This window comes from Leptonychotes weddellii, chromosome 3 (genome assembly GCF_054177405.1).
Source record: "Leptonychotes weddellii isolate Sample4059 chromosome 3, ASM5417740v2, whole genome shotgun sequence".
NCBI lineage: Eukaryota > Metazoa > Chordata > Mammalia > Carnivora > Phocidae > Leptonychotes > Leptonychotes weddellii.
In genome coordinates this window covers 12,147,385-12,165,579 of record NC_138371.1, presented here as the reverse complement: position 1 = coordinate 12,165,579, position 18,195 = coordinate 12,147,385, and the positions used below count along the sequence as shown (strand labels likewise).

At 37.8% G+C, this 18,195-nt stretch overlaps 1 protein-coding gene across 1 annotated transcript in view; it reads right to left on the bottom strand.

The window, feature by feature from the left end:
• Window positions 1-18,195, bottom strand: part of DOCK10 (dedicator of cytokinesis 10) — a 246,400-nt gene that overhangs the window by 22,138 nt on the left and 206,067 nt on the right. Inside the window, exons 29-44 of the mRNA XM_081815303.1 lie at window positions 17,279-17,362; window positions 15,094-15,190; window positions 12,796-12,840; window positions 10,858-11,033; window positions 10,615-10,731; window positions 9,418-9,529; window positions 8,573-8,694; window positions 8,371-8,485; window positions 8,217-8,283; window positions 7,945-7,992; window positions 7,067-7,168; window positions 5,018-5,142; window positions 3,628-3,740; window positions 1,896-2,033; window positions 1,029-1,211; window positions 357-500 (exon numbers count right to left, since the gene is read on the bottom strand). Coding sequence (XP_081671429.1) covers window positions 357-500; window positions 1,029-1,211; window positions 1,896-2,033; window positions 3,628-3,740; window positions 5,018-5,142; window positions 7,067-7,168; window positions 7,945-7,992; window positions 8,217-8,283; window positions 8,371-8,485; window positions 8,573-8,694; window positions 9,418-9,529; window positions 10,615-10,731; window positions 10,858-11,033; window positions 12,796-12,840; window positions 15,094-15,190; window positions 17,279-17,362 — 1,788 coding nt within the window. The remainder of the gene's footprint in view (window positions 1-356; window positions 501-1,028; window positions 1,212-1,895; window positions 2,034-3,627; window positions 3,741-5,017; window positions 5,143-7,066; window positions 7,169-7,944; window positions 7,993-8,216; window positions 8,284-8,370; window positions 8,486-8,572; window positions 8,695-9,417; window positions 9,530-10,614; window positions 10,732-10,857; window positions 11,034-12,795; window positions 12,841-15,093; window positions 15,191-17,278; window positions 17,363-18,195) is intronic.

The following is an 18,195-nucleotide window of genomic DNA, read 5'->3' as shown; positions in this document are numbered from 1 at the left end:
CTATCCCTGGACTTTCCAGTACTATGACTAAAGAGTCTTCAGAAACTTTTTTTTTTTAAGTCTTCAGAAATTTGTAAAAGAAAGATTCAAAAAATTTGACCAAGAATAGGATTATGAGAGAATCACTGTGTTTCTGGAGGTTTGTGGTTAGTTTTCTTGTTATATCCCATTCAAGCACACATCTTGCAAATTCCACTTAACGGATGACAGACTGACAGTGGTCAGAGCTGTTTGTTAATTCAAACAAGCAAACTCAACATTACACTCAGTTCAAGTCTCAACAAACAAAATACAAAACCTGTATTTTTTTATGATTTTGATATTTCACAAAATCATTCAGTTTAGTCTTATTCCTAAATCTTTGAACATGTCCACAAGGCATTTCTTACTTTCATCTGCTTGTCTCCATTAGCAAAATTATTGGTAATTGCAAGGGAATGTTGAAACCTAGAGCCTCCAATCCCAGCATCGGCTATCAACTGGCTTACGGCCTTGATGAGCTAGAAGAGAAAAGAACAATGAAACTTCAAAAATGGTAACTCAGAAATAATAATTTTAAAGAAATTACTGGATGAATGTATCATTGATTTCTCCCTGTGGGTCCAAGGTAGCATCTTCATGCATTAAATTTTTAGAAGGTCATGTCATCTAGGGCATTTCCTATAATTTAAAATATTTATATAAGAAGGTTGCAGGAATCTTGGGGTGCCTTAAAGAAACACATTTCTGCGTGCAGAATCTGGTGGGGTTTGGCATCCTAGAGATAGCCATGGTTTCCCGAGTCGTGTATTCTATTTGATTTTGTTCCCTGGCAGAAGAAAGGAAAAGTCCAAGTGGAGTTATGGGCTTTGCTGATTTCTGCCCAGCTGCCCTCTTCCTCTGAGTGAGAGTTGAGTGTGCTGAGTGTCTTTAAGAAGGGCTTTGGTAGAGGAGTTGGTAGCTCTTGCCCTGGGGCCAGGAGCCTTTTATCAGTGCTGGAACAGATGAGCGGTTTTCACAACAAATTACTGAAATTTGGCAGCACTTACTTGTAAGTGGGACCGGACAATTGACTTTTGCTTGTTAAATTCAAAATTCTTCCTCATGAAGAAGTACAGAAGTGCTGATGCTTCAGTCTGTGTTGACCGTGACCTGTGGTTACAGCATTTCAGGACTTCATAGCAGAACGATCCACACAGGTCGGCCGGCCCCTGAAAGAATGCTGAAGGAAACTATGGAAATAGAAGGACTGGTTAAGGGCCGACCATGCTTTCAAGTTGCTCTGTTTATGCCCAATTTTAGAATTCCTTAAAACACAATCCAGCTTCTTTTTTTTTTTTAACCTTGTCTTTTTCTTCCATTTGCAAGTGGAAGGGATAGAATTGTATTTATTTAAGTCTATATTAATATTTCTTTTTTTTTTTTCCCAGAAATACTCATTCTCTACATGGTAAGACTCCCATGCATCAATAACCAATGACAAACCAGAACCAGGGACTGAGAGCTTTGAAATGTTTTCTATTGACCCAACATTGTAAAACCACAGGGATCCTCAAAGGTGGTAGCTCTGTCTATTTTAATGCGGCAACTTTACTTGGCATGAATGGACATCACAGTTGATGATGTGCATTTTACCTAACTCTCTGTTGCAAACATTGAGAACCCCCCAAAAAGATGGCTAGCTGTTAATTTTATTCCCTTTTGATATCCCAGCCGATAGGCTGTCAAGGCTGTGAACTTATTTTCAGACCATGAATCAAATGGCTTATTAAAACCCCAAAATAGTCTAATAAAACCACATAAACCAAAATTGAAGAAAACAAGCCTTCTTCCCTCCATACTGAGAGATGTCAGGATTAATATGTGTGTATCATCATCTTTCCCCGAGCTTTCACTGGAATCAGGAGAATGCTTACTTTGCATACAAACAGTCTCAAGGAGGCAAACACATGCTTCAGCGCTGTGGCTGACTGGTTGACTTGGAAAAAGAGCATGTAGGTGTCAAAGACCCTCTTCATCATTGAATTTTGACATTCAGATTGTTGGAGCTGTCTCTGGAAATTTAACACAGAAGTTATTTAGGATGAGTTAAAGGACAACTGCATTTTTTTCAAAGGATATTTATTGTGAACCTACTATGTGGTAGGCACAATTGTAGGCACTGGAAATAGTGCTGAATAAGGAGATAAGGTCTATGTTTCCCACTGAAACTTGCACAGCACTGATTGAAAAAATTACTAAATAAGAAAATAGAGCACAATGATAAGATATAATAAAAAGTAACTGCTTTGGGCATAGGGTTACTCTAGATAAGGCAGGTAGTCAAGACCTCTTTAATGGATGAACTGACATGTGAGCTAAAGGAATTGGCGATGGGCAGATCTGAAGGGACTAAGGAAAGAGAAACAGATAGTACTAGGGATATGAATTGGGAAGAAGCTTATGAGTTCAAGGTTGAAAAAAAAAAAAAAGAGCAGAACAGCCTGAGCATGGGGCATGGGGTGAGATGAGGAGAGAGGTAGAAGATGAGGTCACAGATGAGATCAGAGAGGCAGGTCCTCGTAGGCATTGGTAGCGACTTTGTGATGTCTGAGATTTGACTGACATTTTCACTGAGTAATAAAGAATTAAAATACGGTTTTTGCTCTTTCTACTACCATGATGACATTTCACCTGAAAGCAGAGCTTTCTTGGCATAATCATTGTTTGGTGTAGACTTTATTCAGTGGATCCAACTATTCCTAGTTCAACCCTGAACATCTGTAAGCTCATTAGATTGAGCTAATATTTTAAATATCTCTATTGAGGTATAATTGACATGTAATTTCTATAGTTTGCATTTATAAAATTTTATGTAAATGGAAATATACAATACTCTTTCCGTTTGGCTTCTTTCACTATGCGTGATTGAGCAGTATTCTATTGTATGGATATACCACAATTCTTAAAATCCATTCACCTGTTGATGTACATTTGGGTTGTCTTCAGGGTTTATTAAAAATAAGGCTTCTATAAATATTTGTGTACACAGTTTTGTGTGACCAAATGCTTGTATTTCTCCTGGGTAAATTCTCAGTATTGGAATGGCTGGTCACATGATAGACACATGTTTAACGTTTTAGACTGCCATACTGTTTTCCAGAGTGTTTGCATTCCCACCATCAGTGGATGAGAGTTCCAGTTTTTCCATATCCTTGCCAAAAGTTGGTATGGTCAGTCTTTTTAAATGTAGTCATTCTAATAGTATGTAGTGGTATTATTTCACCAAAAGCACACAGATGACAAATAAGCACACGAAAATATGCTCAGCATTATTAGTCTGTTGGATCTAGCTGTCATTTGTCTCTCCCCTCGAGATTGAAAAGTAGAGGCACACTCTCCCTCAGCCTGGCTTGTCTGAGAGTGAAGCAGGAGGAATAAGGAAAAATGCTTATTATTTGACGATAGTGACATATGTATGTACATATATCATTTGAGCAGTAGTCAACTTCTGATAAATTCTGAATCTCATCTTTCGAATTTTTTTCCATTCACACTTAGGTTGATTTATGTAAGGTTACTTGATTTCATAAAACATGTTCTTGACTTCCCACAACTTTTCTTCCTCCCATTTTATCATGGTTGCAGAAGATGTTAGAATCAATTTACCTGGTGAATGTGGGTGAAGAGGGATAGCAGGTCTAGAATAGTCAGGCAAACCTCTGTAGCTATATTGGCCTCTGTGTCCACATGGTGCACAATGTCTATTTCATTGGAGTTGCCTACAAAATATAAGGTAGAACATGCATAAATGTCTAAGAAAACTCTTTGTATCTCATAAAGGACTTTCTTCTATTATAACATATTCAATGTTTATTAGTATTTTGATAAGCAATTTATTAAAGCACTTTTGTTTGTTCAATTACCTTATTGGCTAAATCAAAAACTCTATACAGAGTCTTTAGTGGATGCTATAGACTGAATGTTTGTGTCCCCCCAGATTCCTATGTTGGAGCACTAATCCCCAATGTGATGGTATTTGGAGGGGGGATCTTTGGGAGTAATTAGCTCATGAGGGTGGAGCCCTCATGAATGGATTAGTGCTCTTATAAAAAGGGACACCAGAAAGATCACCTTTCTCTGTCATGTGAGAACACAACATGTCTGCATGTCTGCAAACTAGGAAGAGGATTCTCACCAGACATCAAATCTATTAGGACCTTGACTTTAGACCTCCCACCCTTCCAGAACTATGAGAAATAAATGTTTGTTGTTTAAGCCACCCAGACTGTTAACTTGTCGTAGTACCTCAAACTGACTAAGACAGTGTGTGCGCCCTTTTCGTGTCAGCTGTAGACAAGAGTGATCCATTTGCCATTATTTCTTACTTCTTTTCCATTGATGTAGGCATTGACAGAGTCACATTTCTTTCATTCTCAGTCTGGGTCTAGTTTTATGCTCCCAGGCTAACAGACTAAATGTACAGTCTCTGTGGGCAGTGTGCATTAATGGCCATTAATGGCATTAAAGGTATTTATAGGTGAAGGCACATGCCTTCAAACAGGTAACTCTGGTCACATGCCCATGGTCACTAACACGTACACGGTACAAAACACTAGGTCCATTTTTCCTCATTCACAAGCTGAAATGTGTGCATCATTGTGTTCAAGATGTCACACTTACTGCTTCTGGGACATGGGCAACTTACTCCTCTTCCCGAAGAGCAGAAAGTAATAATCTGGTTGAGAGAGGCCCCCATAAGACTGACAATAGCAAAGTCACTTGATACCAGAGGAGCTACACCCAGCAGATTATCCTGAGCTATTTGCTTTTTTCCTTTCTTCCTTATAAGGACATTACATTTTTTAAACCACCTCTCTAGTGATTTTTTTTTTCCCTCTAAGAAAATTCCTTGGGCTACAGCAAGCTTGAAAAGCAGTGGTCTCGGTGGCACGCCAACATTTCCTATGTTTCTGACATTATAATGCATTTCATGTTTTCCACACATCTAGAGAAACACTGATCACCATCACATTCCTATTATTTCTTGTTTACTTACTGGACATGGTATTGTCTAACATCTGTAAGAGTTTGGGGTTTGAAAGTGCATTTTTGCCTCGAATTATAGGTAAAGTTTGTGATCTGTGCTGCTTATGTCCTTCATGAGTGGACGTGGTATGCATCCTGAAAATTAAATAGGAAGAAATGGTTTAAGTACGAGAGATATGACATACTGATGTTCAATCAAGTATTCTAGATTGAGTCAAATATAAATGACTTTTAAACAGAGATGTTGTATTAAAAATATTGATTACAGGTAACATGATAAAAGGGAGTTTTAAGAATACTTTTGGAGAAATTTTATTTAAGCCAAAAATAGGTTCAGAAGGATAATAATACCAAAGAATGATAGAAGAATAACAGATACTGAATTTAAATCTGAACAAGCATATTCATTATTGTTTATTGAAATCATGAGATTCCATGGGAATTCCATGGGATTCCATCCTGGTAAGGGAGAGAGCTAAGGGGGCCCTGAGTGCAGCTATGTTCCCAGGCCGATGACAATGGACTGCAATGGTTCTCATTCAATGTCTCCTTTGCATGTCCATCTGGGGGAATGAGCCAGTGTTATGTGGAAGTAGGAACACTTTCCATTCTTTACTTTCATTTAAGCTATCATTTGGCCAACATAATAGAACATTTTTTTTTAGGAAAGCAGGCAATAGGAGATACCCTGAAGAGTCAAGCCTATAGAAAAGGCAATGGTTTTCCCTTGGTCACACACTTCAAGGCTCATTTGGTTCTGGCCAAATCAAATGTTCTGGATGGCTTGAGACCCAGAAGATCTAACTTTGGTTTTCAGTGGCCAGGGGAGTCCGGGTCATTCCTGAAGCTACAATAAATAATGGGTTCTGGGCTGAATGGCTTGGACCTTTGGGACTGGTTTATTTCCAGGTTTTGAGTCTATTTTAGTCTGGAACTTCTCAAGGAAAAATCCTGTTTCTAGAAGAGGAAAGGTAGGAATGGCCAGGACTTGTCTAGATCATTCAAGAAGCCTGAAACCTAACTGACCAAACATTAACAAAACTACAGTGACCTCAGGTACATTATTATTGTCTTTAAACATGAAAAGTCAATGTTTATAGTCCTCTATTACCATTTGCAAAACATGCCTATTATATTTTCTCATTTACTTTCACACAAGGGACCACTTCAAGGAGTCTCTATGGACTAAGAGGCAAAATTTACTCCACGATTTATTGGTTATATACCACTTTTCTATTTCTAAAATTCTTTCTAAAATATAGCCATTTTCATATTATATATTATTATGGTATCTCTGGAAAGAATAAATCAAAGTAGAGAAAATTTTAGCAAAGAATTCTTATTTACTAGACTCAGAGGAGATATAAAGTAGGATTTCAGGGCAAAATTTTCCGACCAGGTAGATTAATAAAGGATGACTCCAGGTCCTATATGCTAGTTAAATCAGTGTAATGACTAGGAAATCTAACATGAGCTTATGGAACCATCCATGCTTCCTCACTGCCCTTGACCCTTTAAAAAATAATTTGAGCTCTAAGGATACTGCTAACATATTACAAACATTGAGAGGAATGGGGAGATACAACCTCGGCATTTTACTTTGTCACTAGGAGGTTAGCAAATATTAAATGAGTCATTTATTGGAATTACGTCTTTTTGGGTTCAATTAAATTAAGGTACCTATTAACCCTCGTCCTATGCATGGCATTGTGCCCTAGTGCACATAAATAAAGCATAATCCTTGCCTCTTAGGTCTTCATAAGCTAGCGGGGCAGATCGGGCAGTAACTGAGAAGTTTTTTCAGAAAAACACAGAGTTATTTGAAATCTGCATTTGGTTTAAAGTATATGCATACATACATATGTGTGTGTGTGTGAGTATCCACACCCCCATACATATATACACATCCGTATACATATATACCTATGTATATATGTGTACATATATACACATACATTTATACATAGGTATATATGTGTACATACATACATATATACACATGTATTTACACATATATACACACAATAAGATTACAAATATCAAGCAAATGCGATGTTACCATTGTGACAAGGGACCTGATGCTTGGCAGGAAGGATTAGATCCTTTGAGAGTTCCATTGTTCTGGGTGGACTGCACAAATTTAAATGCAGCGGCAATTTTTCTGCAAGGAAAACTGATGTTTTAATCATAGCTCCATATTTGTAATTTACTTATAAACACAGAATGGCAACTGGCAAAGTGATTATTGAACAATGAAATAAGTTCACATGTTATGAAAAACAGAATCACATTTTCTTCCGGCAATGGGAAATGGGGGTTTAGTGAAGGTGCTGGGGGCTTCGTGGTCTCTCATGAGAAAAGGATGTCAACACAAAAGTTATTCCAGATTCATTTTTATTTTTAGCTTACTAGGAGTATATTCGTTCTTTCCTTCTTTCCTTTTAATTGAAGAACAGTGTTATATTAGTTTCAGGTGTACAACATAGTGATTTGACGAGTCTAGACGTATGTGGCCATCACCACGAGTGTACCTCATCTGTCCCCAAACAACAAAACCAATAACTATATTCCCTATGCTGTACCTTTTATTCCTGTGACTTATTCACATTGGATGTATTTTCTTAAATAGGAATCTTCTACATTACATCCATACAAATGATAGATAAGTTAGTTCAGACTATATGGGAAATGTGGTTTCCCTTCAGAAATGTATGTTTTGTGCTTTTCTCTCTCAATAGCTTTACCTAGTCCTAGATCTACTATGGGTGTAGGGCAATCATTAAACTCTTATGTCTACTGTGAGGTCAACCTTACAGTCCTTATGTGCATTTTAAGATTTCTAACATATATCTCTGTAAGTCTAACTGGATACATTACTATTTGTCATATCTTTTTTTAAAAGACCAGACTAACCTATTGGAATTTAAAAGTTATTACCTTATTATATTGCGTTTCCCTAGGTATCTGAAATTTTGAAGACAAACACTAGAAAGGAAAAAAAAGTCACATTCTAATTATTCATGCCCTTTTATTTATACAAACCATTTATTTAAGTTCATTAAAAGAAAAATATTACATTTTCTTTAAATATTTCATGCATTACTATTGATGGGTAGTTCAGCATATGGGTCCTTAGAATGAAAGATGGCATACTGAACTATTTTGAAGCTTCCAGAAGAAAATGTTAATGAACCAACTGTATAACTTACTCCAAGATGCTGAAGAAGTCAGACACCTCCGGGCTGGGTGCTCTTTGCCAATAGGCAATCAGCATCTCTAAAAAGAAACACCATGGGGCATGAGACTTTGGAAATGCAAAGTTTTCCTTTTTTAAAAAATTTAATTTTCAAGAGCTCTCTTTACCCTCTGAAATGGTCTTCATAATGTGAAGAAAGCACATGAGAAGACTCCTGGTTTCTGCTTGATCTAACTTGTCAAATCGAAGCGTCGACCCTATCAAAGACAAGGGTCGAGGGATCTAGGAGTGGAAGAACCAAGAAGGATTGAGTTCGAGTGACAGCCTGCTGACCCACAAGGCGCTGGGTAGTTGTGAGAAAAGCCCCACCTTTTCACAGTTGTCAGTCTTCTCACTGCTCTTCTCATTGGTGCTTGGGTTGGAGTCAAGACTCGCTAAGGAGGCTCTGGAGTCAGCATGGTTTACTGTAGAAATAGCTATTGATGAAAATGCTGCAAACACAAGCCACAGCACACAGATGGTAATGAGATGTAACAGGCACACACACACAGAGCTAAAATGATGCCCCAAAAAGATGTCCGAGCGTTGAGGTGTAGCAGTGTTGGGCAAGACTGACATAACAGAGTCTGCAATTACCATTAAAGACGTGCCACATCGTAAGAATGGTCATGATGGCCACGCCAGCATTAAGGACTTAGGAAAATTTAGGCCATTATAAATGGAAATAAAGTACAGCTCATTCTGTTGATTTCTTAAAAAAAAAACTTTTAAAAGAAAGTTTCTCTTTTAAAAATGCTTTCATAAATGTTCCTAAGGCTGCTTTTGGGGAAGAAGCTTTCAAGTTCTGACAGTTTATAAGAAATGAAGACGACATTTCCAAAATAGTTCTTAAAAGTAAATTTTGAACTTGACGGGCTATTATATTTTAACAGGTTGTATGCAATGAAAACTTAAAGGTGGTTTCCAGAATGAATTTAGTAACATCTGAGTAGATCGCTCTTTGAGCCAAGTAAAACTGAATGCTAAGTAGAAGAGGAAGCCCCTGGATGGTTTTCAAAGAAATAAGTAAAGAGACTCTTTAGATATAAATATAGTATATTTTGACATACAGAAATTTTGCACATTGAATTATGGAGTGGGTAAAAAACACGATGATACGTAACATAAACATGGATGAGAGTGAAACACAAGGGTTCTCACAAGGTCTTAAGTACCTGCTATGGAATTTAAAACATCTTTAGAAAATGAGGTGTCCACAGAGTTTGCATGTTTCATAGCTGACTGGGTGTGAAATCCTCCATTGGTGCTGAGGTCGTCTCTAGACCCCTGCATTTGAAGCACAGAAGAGATTAATGGGAATTGCTGTATTTCAACATTGTAAACCCACACATGCCTTCTTTGTTATGCTTTTGATTTGATGCTATTTGATTTGATCTTTTATATTCCGGCAAAGGTCTTCTGCCAAAGCAGGCAGTAGAAATGAATACTCATAACCATGCTTTTCAACAAACCCATACTCTTAGCCACAGCTTGATTTCTTATGTGATTTTTTCTTTTTACAATGTAGTGGAAACTATCTTCTAGATATAAACTAAATGGTTGGAATGGCTACTGACTTTTTACGGATTATACTATAGATTATATATCATTATTATCATGGGTTATCTTATGTATATTACTAGTACTAAAAACTAATTCCAAATACTTATTATGTGCCAGTCTCTATGATAAGTGTTTTCTACTGGACCATTTAATCCTCATAAGAATCCTGTGATGGAGGAATTCTATCCGATTCTATAAAGAAGATAGTGGATGTTGAAAGAGGCTGGATGACTTATCTAAGGTTACATTGCTAGAAACTGGTATCACTGGGATTTGAACAAGGTCCTCCTCTACACAACATTCCAAAGGCATAGCTCCTAACTTCCAGGTGGTAATATCGTGCCTTCAGCAGTGTGTTAATTCAACCGGGCTGTGAACACAGGCACCCGATCTCAAGTGGCTTGCTGTGCAGTCTCTATCGTGGCTCAGTGGAAGAGGGATGACAGACAGGCCACTGCTGGGTATGACTGAAGCACTTGGCTATGCCAACACCGGGTGGTCACGAAGCCGATGCAGAAAGGTCAGGGGAGGGAGGTGAATGCTGAGGACAGGACCATGCATGTTACAGAGGAAACTGGTAAAAACTGGACAGAACTGGAAGGTGATACAGAGAACAGAGGAAAATGATGGTTGAGGTGGAAGGCTTCAGGGACCAATCTGGAACAAATGACAGATGCCAACGTCTCAAAATAGCTAGCACGAGGTGCTTAGTTGGTTCACAGTTAGGGGAAAATGGCTCTCCAGGGCAAAAACACAAAACAGGCAAACTCTTTATTAAAATGCACATTTGAACCATTCTGTAAACTGACCTGATTAGATGTGTTGACAGTAAAAGGATACAGGTCCTTTAGGTAAATCCTTGGCATGTTGTCCAGAAGCATGCCGTAGAGGGGCATGTATAAACTTGCTATCTGGGCCTGCTTCTCCTAGGTGGAAAGGTAGCCAAAAGAAATGATTCACATAAAAATCAACAGACTTGTAGGCTTGATATGCATTTAATGCAGTGAGCCACTAAATGGTGTTTAGGGAAGGGAGAAAAGAAAATCACTCACTGGTTCTCTGTATCGATCATCAAATGAATGCTTAGCCATTAGATTTTTTAGGACAGCTAAAGCTAAGTGCCTGACGTCTTGGTCTTCTTGCAGGGCAAAGCCAACTTCTCGGAGTAGAATTCCAATTAAGAAGTGTTTGCGGCAAAATTCATTCGTGACCGAATATTCAGGCATATCTTTGTGAGGAAAGTAAAGAGATCATGTTATTGAAAATCAAGCGATCACTTTATAATTCAGAAAGATTTATCCAACAACTATCAACCCTCTCACTACCAGGGAAGGATTCAGTAATGCACTCTTGCTACAGAGAGAGAAATGAGAGTGGACACTACTACCAATTATATTCACTGTCAGCGGTCAAATTCCATAAAAGTGGTATGTCTACAATGTTATAGGGGTTGAGAGGAGAAAAGTTCATTTTCTGTCTGGAGGAATTAGGGTGTGACCGGAGGGAATATGTTAAGATGGGCCTTTGAGGCTGCTGAAAGTTAGGAGGGGCAGAGGGTCAGGAGCCAATGGAGGTGGTGGGGCGTGGGGGTGGAGGAGAAGTTGGGAGGACCAGGGGCCAGGGTTTTGGTGGCACAGATTCCTGAAGCACAGTGTTTGAGGATACGTTGGGGGTACTAGTCAGCACAGCCGTCAAGACAGGGGTGGTGCGAATTGAGACCTGAGGGACACGTGGGCCCAGATGATGGAGAGACCTAAACACAAATTCTTTAGTTGGCCCCTAGGGCTCTCCACCATTTGGCACTGAAAGTATTCTGTAGCCAGTATTCTGGCTGTAGAAAGTATTACGTCACCAATGCCTTTGAGATCAGTGGCCCGATCAGACCTGTGCTTACTCATTTGTTCACGTGGTGACAGGACATACATGAGTTATTCTGTGGGGAAATGTGGGCAGAAGGCTATAATACAGGAGGTTTGGCCCCAGGGGAGGGAGGGGAGAAGTGAGACGCATCTGGGCTGGGATAGGAAGACCCAAGTAGTAGAAGAAATATCACCAGGACAAGTTGGCTGAAGGATGTGAAAAAGCAAGAAAAGGAACATCAAAGGGGGCTGCAAAATTTGGAGCCTGAATTATGGAGAAGTTGGAATGTTAAAATTTCCAGTAAAATTTAACGGGTCCCACTTCTAGAACCCGTATTGAGTGCTGACACCGGGCTAAGCACTATGTAGGTGTTATCTTAGTGAATCCTCAGGGTTACCCGTTAGATGCACTGAACTGTTGGAATATCCCAGTTCATCACTGACTAGGAGCAAATGAAACATGTGGAGGTTTGTAGTCCATGAAGATGCTGCTGGGAGTGGAAGAACAGGGAATGTGAAAGTTCTGGAAACACTGGTCCATGGGCTTAGTTTGGTTAAAAACATTTCTCTGTGTAATTGTGAGTATTCGTGAGGGGCCAGACATAGAACACAACTTCGTAATTCCCAACCTAGGGCTAGAGAAAAGTTCTGCCCAGACTCTTGTAAGAACCTATTCCAAGTAAAAATAATCATCTCAATCTTGAGAAAATAGCTGAAAAACGAGGTTGTGGTTTATTGACAGAAATATAGCATATAAAACTAGTTACACTGAACAAACATGTTATTGCACATAGCCGGGAATTTTATTTATGATACACCCTAAGAAAATTTCAGATGATTTGGGGAATTAAAAAAAATGTCAAACTCTGGAGAGTAAAATATGAAAGAATCCAACTTGGCAAAGCATTTAATTATCTGTAACAAAAGTTCAGTCAGCTTGTGGACTTTTTTAATTGTATGATGTTAAACATATGGCTGTTTTTTGGTCTCTGAAAACTGGAAATTTGTAGTATGTATATCTATCAATATTATCTACCAATATTATATGTAGTATGTATATCTCTCAATATTATCAGATTATGATATGGTTATTGATGCTTAGATAATGTAATACAAAATATAATTATTTACCTGATGCATGTAACTCTTGAGTTGATTCCGAAGGTGTCAAAGGATCTGAATTTAATGTAAATAAACAAAAAGTTCAGATATACCCATACTCAGATACACACTATATTCATTAACTATGGATAATTTATACTGAAAAATTAAAATGTATTGTCCTAAACTATAAGTGAGTCTCTTCAATAAAGCTTTGTTTCTTGAAAACAAAGACTGTTTGTTTCCTTAAAAAAGAAAGCTATGAACAGAATTATTTTAATTCTTGGCCTTGTACTTGAGCACCTATTTTTTCCATCAGAAATCTGCATGCCACAAAAAATATATTTTTATGTTCTCTGTTGATAATATCAAATCTACAAAGAGACTATCAGGCCTTTTCCTGAGCTACTGACAAATAGTAAACAACTGGAATCAAAATGATCAAACAGATTTGCTCTTCTTGAGTATCTTAACCAGCTTGTCCAACCCAATAATAAGTTGGCGCTAGTTTATAAAATAAAAAGGAATACAAAACAAAAGCTGTCCAAAGTAATATTTCTATCTCTTTTTCTATAAAGGCATTTAGATTAAATGTACTTTGTAAATTAGAAAAGAATGGAATAATGAATTAAATAGCTTATGTTTATTCCTTAATGGAATCAAATAGTTTATATTTAAGATTAAAATGACCAAACCTTTATGGTATGGCACACCATAAGAGACTCTTAACCAAAGAGAACAAACTGAGAGTTGCTGGAGGGGAGGTGGGTGGGGGAATGGGCTAAGTGGGTGATGGGGATTAAGGAGGGCACTTATCATGAGCACTGGGTGCTGTAGGTAAGTGATGAATCATTAAGTTCTACTCCTGAAATCAAAATTACACTATATGTTAACTAATTAGAATTTAAATAAAAACTTGAAACATAAAAAAATATATTGAAAACACTTTTATAGGCTTGAAAATGTACTTTACACTATTTTCCCTCTAAAATATTAGTTTTGTATAATACATATAGAAGAAGCTGCAATACATGTGAGGAGGCTCTTTAGCATCTTAGTTTCTGCTTTCCATGAATATCAAAACTGTGCCCTGTGGATAATTTACTCACTGCTTAGAAGCAAAGTATTTTTTCTTTCCTCCTCTCTCCTTTCCTTTCCTTTCCTCTCCTCTCCTCTCCTCTCCTCTCCTCTCCTCTCCTCTCCTCTCCTTTCCTTCCTCCCTCCCTCCCTCCCTTCCTTCCTTCCTTCTTCCTTCCTTCCTTCTTTTCTTGAGGTATGATTGACTATAACACTATATTGGTTTCAGGTGTACAACATAATGATTCCATATTTGTATGCATTGCAAAATAGGAGCAGAATATTTTAAGTTCTTTTTTTTTTTTAAAGATTTTATTTATTTATTTATTCATGAGAGACAGAGAGAGAGAGAGAGAGGCAGAGGGAGAAGCAGGCTTCCCGCGGAGCAGGGAGCCCGATGCGGGACTCGATCCCAGGACCCTGGGATCATGACCTGAGCCAAAGGCAGACGCTTAACCATCTGAGCCACCCAGGCGCCCAGAATATTTTAAGTTCTTAAATCATTTTAGTGTTTTCTTTGCATCTTGATGTTTGATTAGCTTCTGATGGCTAGATGTGTGATGATCATCTTGGTATCTATCTATATTGGTATATATGAAATATATATTAATAAAAGTTATAAAAGAAAATATTTTCTATAGACCATTTATGCTTTAGCAAATATGGAAATGAGGAGCCCTATTCTTCCCTGCACAGAAATCTGGGGCTCTTTCTAACCCAGAGATATTGAGTATTTACAGTGCTGCCCTCCTGCCTGCCTTCCTTTCTCCTTTTCAAGGCAAAAGTTTTTTTTTTTTTTTGGTATAAAATTCATGTTGAGGAATTGCATTTTAACATAATTAGACACTTTAATTGATAACTTTAAGTGAATTTGTACTCACAAAATATAACTTCTCCTCCCCATAATTTTATGCCTTTCAAAATCAAAGGAAAGCTATCTTTTGGAGACAATATAGTAAAAGTATTACTGTAGGTTAAAATTCTTTGATTTATAATCACCGATTTTGTAATTTTGTTGGCATTCTCTTTAATGAAAAAGGAAACATAGACAAAAATTGAGAAATATAGAGCCACCAACTTCTTTTGCATTTTAGCCTGATTACCTGGGCCTAATGCCTCTGTGACAGCTTCAAGCAAAACCAAAACCAAGGAAATAGTAAAAAAAACCACCAACACATAAACAAAGGTAAAAACAAATAAACAAATCCAAATGTTCACTTTGGAGGAACTGATGAAAATTCTGGGCGTTACCTGGAATGTTTGCTGATCTTATGGGGAGACACAAAGGAATAAAGTGTTCATGCTGACAGACTTCTTGAAGAAAATCAAATTTATATTGGCATAAGGTCTGAAAAAGAGGCAAACTGAATGACTATTATTTACACACCAAGAAGGTTGATAAAAAAATCTGCACTTGAATCTTATACCTAGAAAGAAGATGTAGTTACTTTTGTGTACTTCTGTTGTTGAGCTTCTAAGAGATAATGATCTTACGGAGTGGTACTTTCCACTTCTTTTAGCTTGTATCAGCCCATGTTTATTCTGAGAGGGATCGTATCTCACCACAGGTACAGAGCTCTAAAACTACGCTCAGCTCATAGAACAGGTCACTGCAATCAACCCTTCCGATCCAGCGCTAAGGAAAACAATGGTGCACGTGACCTAAGACCAGAGATTTTTCTCCGTAGGCCCTTTGTTCTCAGAGTAAATTATTTAATTTCACTTCTTTCCTGCCCTTGCAAACAGGTCTGATCCCTCAATAATGTTTTGATTGGGACAGTGATTAATGGAATCCAGCCATGGTCTAAGACAACTTAATACATGTGTTAAAAACAATCGCATAAGAAGGAACAATTAACACATTCGTAAATATTCTATTTTCCCTGTCGTGCAGACTAAGTAATCAATTTTTAAGATCCAGTTAGGTTGTTTTCATTATAATCATTAATATCAGCCAATAAAATAAAATATATTCCATTTGCTCAGATATTTTAGAATTATATTTTGTGACAACTTTAGTTAGTAATTTAAAAGGCTCTCATTTCAAACAAGAATAGTATTTGACTTAATCCTTTGTGCATCAAAGTGAATAAGAGCATAATTAAATTGTATGTTAATTATTTTTCATTGAGTATGTTCTGTTTGGTGTCTGAAAAAAAAATAATTTAGGTCTACTGGATTTATACCTAAAAGGATAGTCTGCAAATTTCATGTATAATTAGAGCCCTAACAAAGAATATTCTTTCAAAAAATATTTACAGAGGGAATTGGATTCTCAAAACCCAAACGACATATAATCATATAATTCCCCCAGTCAAAAGTAAATCTTCATTGCCCCAAAAATAATGTTCAGATTCCTAAGCATAGCATGAATGGGTATAAGAAGATCACTATTTATTTTTGGCTTCTTTACATTCATTATTCTTTCCCAATACCTAGATAATTACCCCTGGGGGACTTTCCTTCTTCCCAATGGGCAAAGGTTAATGGGGAACTATTAATTTAGGAGCCCTGTCTTCCTTCCTTAAAAGTCAGGCATATGACCCAAAGCAGGTTGGTCACACATTTCCTCTCTGGAATGTAAATCTTAAGCAGAGGGTTAAGAGAAAGAAAATGGTTCTTGGCAAAGCAGTTGCAGACCTTGGCCACATGGTTCTTCCTTTGCAATTATTCTTGTGCCCTGGTCCCTGTTCTTTCTCAAGCTCAGCTCTCCAGCTCTTTCATGGATGCCATAACGCTTCTAATAGTTTCCCTTTGCTCAAATTGGCTCAAATTTCCCTTTGCTCAAATTGCTTGCTACCCAAAGAGACTTAACTGGTACAACTTTCATGATCTGGCCCATTTCCAGCCTTATTTCCCTCCAGCATATGTCCTCAAACTTGAGAGCACGTAAGAATCACCTGAAAGCCTTATTGCAATAGAGATTTCTGGGACCTACCGGCCACAGTCAGCTCTGACATCACTGGGCTGGGAACCACACTTTGAGAATCACTGCTCTCTATACAGCACTGTTCCCAGTCTATCTCCCAACACATTCTCCCTATTTGGGAAGGGGGGGTCAACTGTCCATTTTGCCCTAGACTGAAGGATTTCAGAAAAGTGAGACTTTAAGTGCTAAATCCAAGACAATCCCAAGCAAACCTGACTATAAGAATTGCAGCTGAAAAGAACCACTCCTTTCACCACCCACAGGAAATAGAAGTGAAACATACATGTTCATTCCACACTCCACACACCACAGTCCCCCATTAAGAAAGGATTTGGGAGACTAACTCAGATGGACCATTTTAAAAGGCTGCCTCTCATTGGGATAGGAACTATTTTTTGATGCAGAGAACGGATAGGCTAATGCTTTAGGCAGACAAACACAGAGACTAGTTGATTTATTTATAATGCAATGGTTTAGAAAGTGATCACTCCCACACTTGGTTCTTACCTTGAGATCACCAGAGGAGAACATGCTGATGTAATTGTTAACCATCTTAAATACAAAGCCCCGATCCATAAATGTAAAACAGCGCTAAAAAATATAAAATTGTAAATTCAGACATTTTTACTTTAAAGGTCATTAAAGATTTTAGAAAAGGTGATTAAATATATTGAAGTAAAATGACATTTAACTAAATGTGTTGTGTAATAAATGTTTAAAAAAAACTCTACAATATGTTTAAACATTCATCCACGTATGGCAACCAATTAAAATGTGAGATAGAGTGCACACACCAGAAAGTTATAAACGCCTATTTGTCAATTTTATAAAACACCACTTAAGAGTTTTGCAGTGAAATATTATAGCCCTTTCCTTTCCATACAGGCTTTAGCTTTTACTTATCTATTTATTTTTTTAGTCACTTAGTTACCTTTTATTACTCTTTTTTAGTAATTTGACTCCACAGTTTGCCAGGTGAAGATCCTTTGCTGGGTAGGAACAGCGGTAGCAGAGGTGGGTCAGGAAAGCCTTTTTAAACCTCTGGCTTCCTTCAACAGAGTACTTTGGAGTGAGGAGTGAAGGTAAGAGACCCTGAGATTTCCATCTCTTACTCTGTTGTCAAACTCTCTTAACTATAATATGGAGAGTCTTAAACAGCAGGTAGGTTGGGAGGAGAAAGGCAAACATCCCAAGTTGGCACAGCATGCTCTCTCCAAAAGACCAGTGGCCATGTAAGCAGTGACCAAGCAACAGTGGCCAAATGACTGCACTGAAGGGTGAAGTAGGAGGTACAGACCATCTTGGGGAGGCACCACTGAAGGTTTCCATATGGAGGTCATCACTGTGTGCGTGGGTTTGATTCTGTCATCCACATGGATGTGGGAACGTACATGGGAATATCTTACAGCTGCTGCACCATTTAG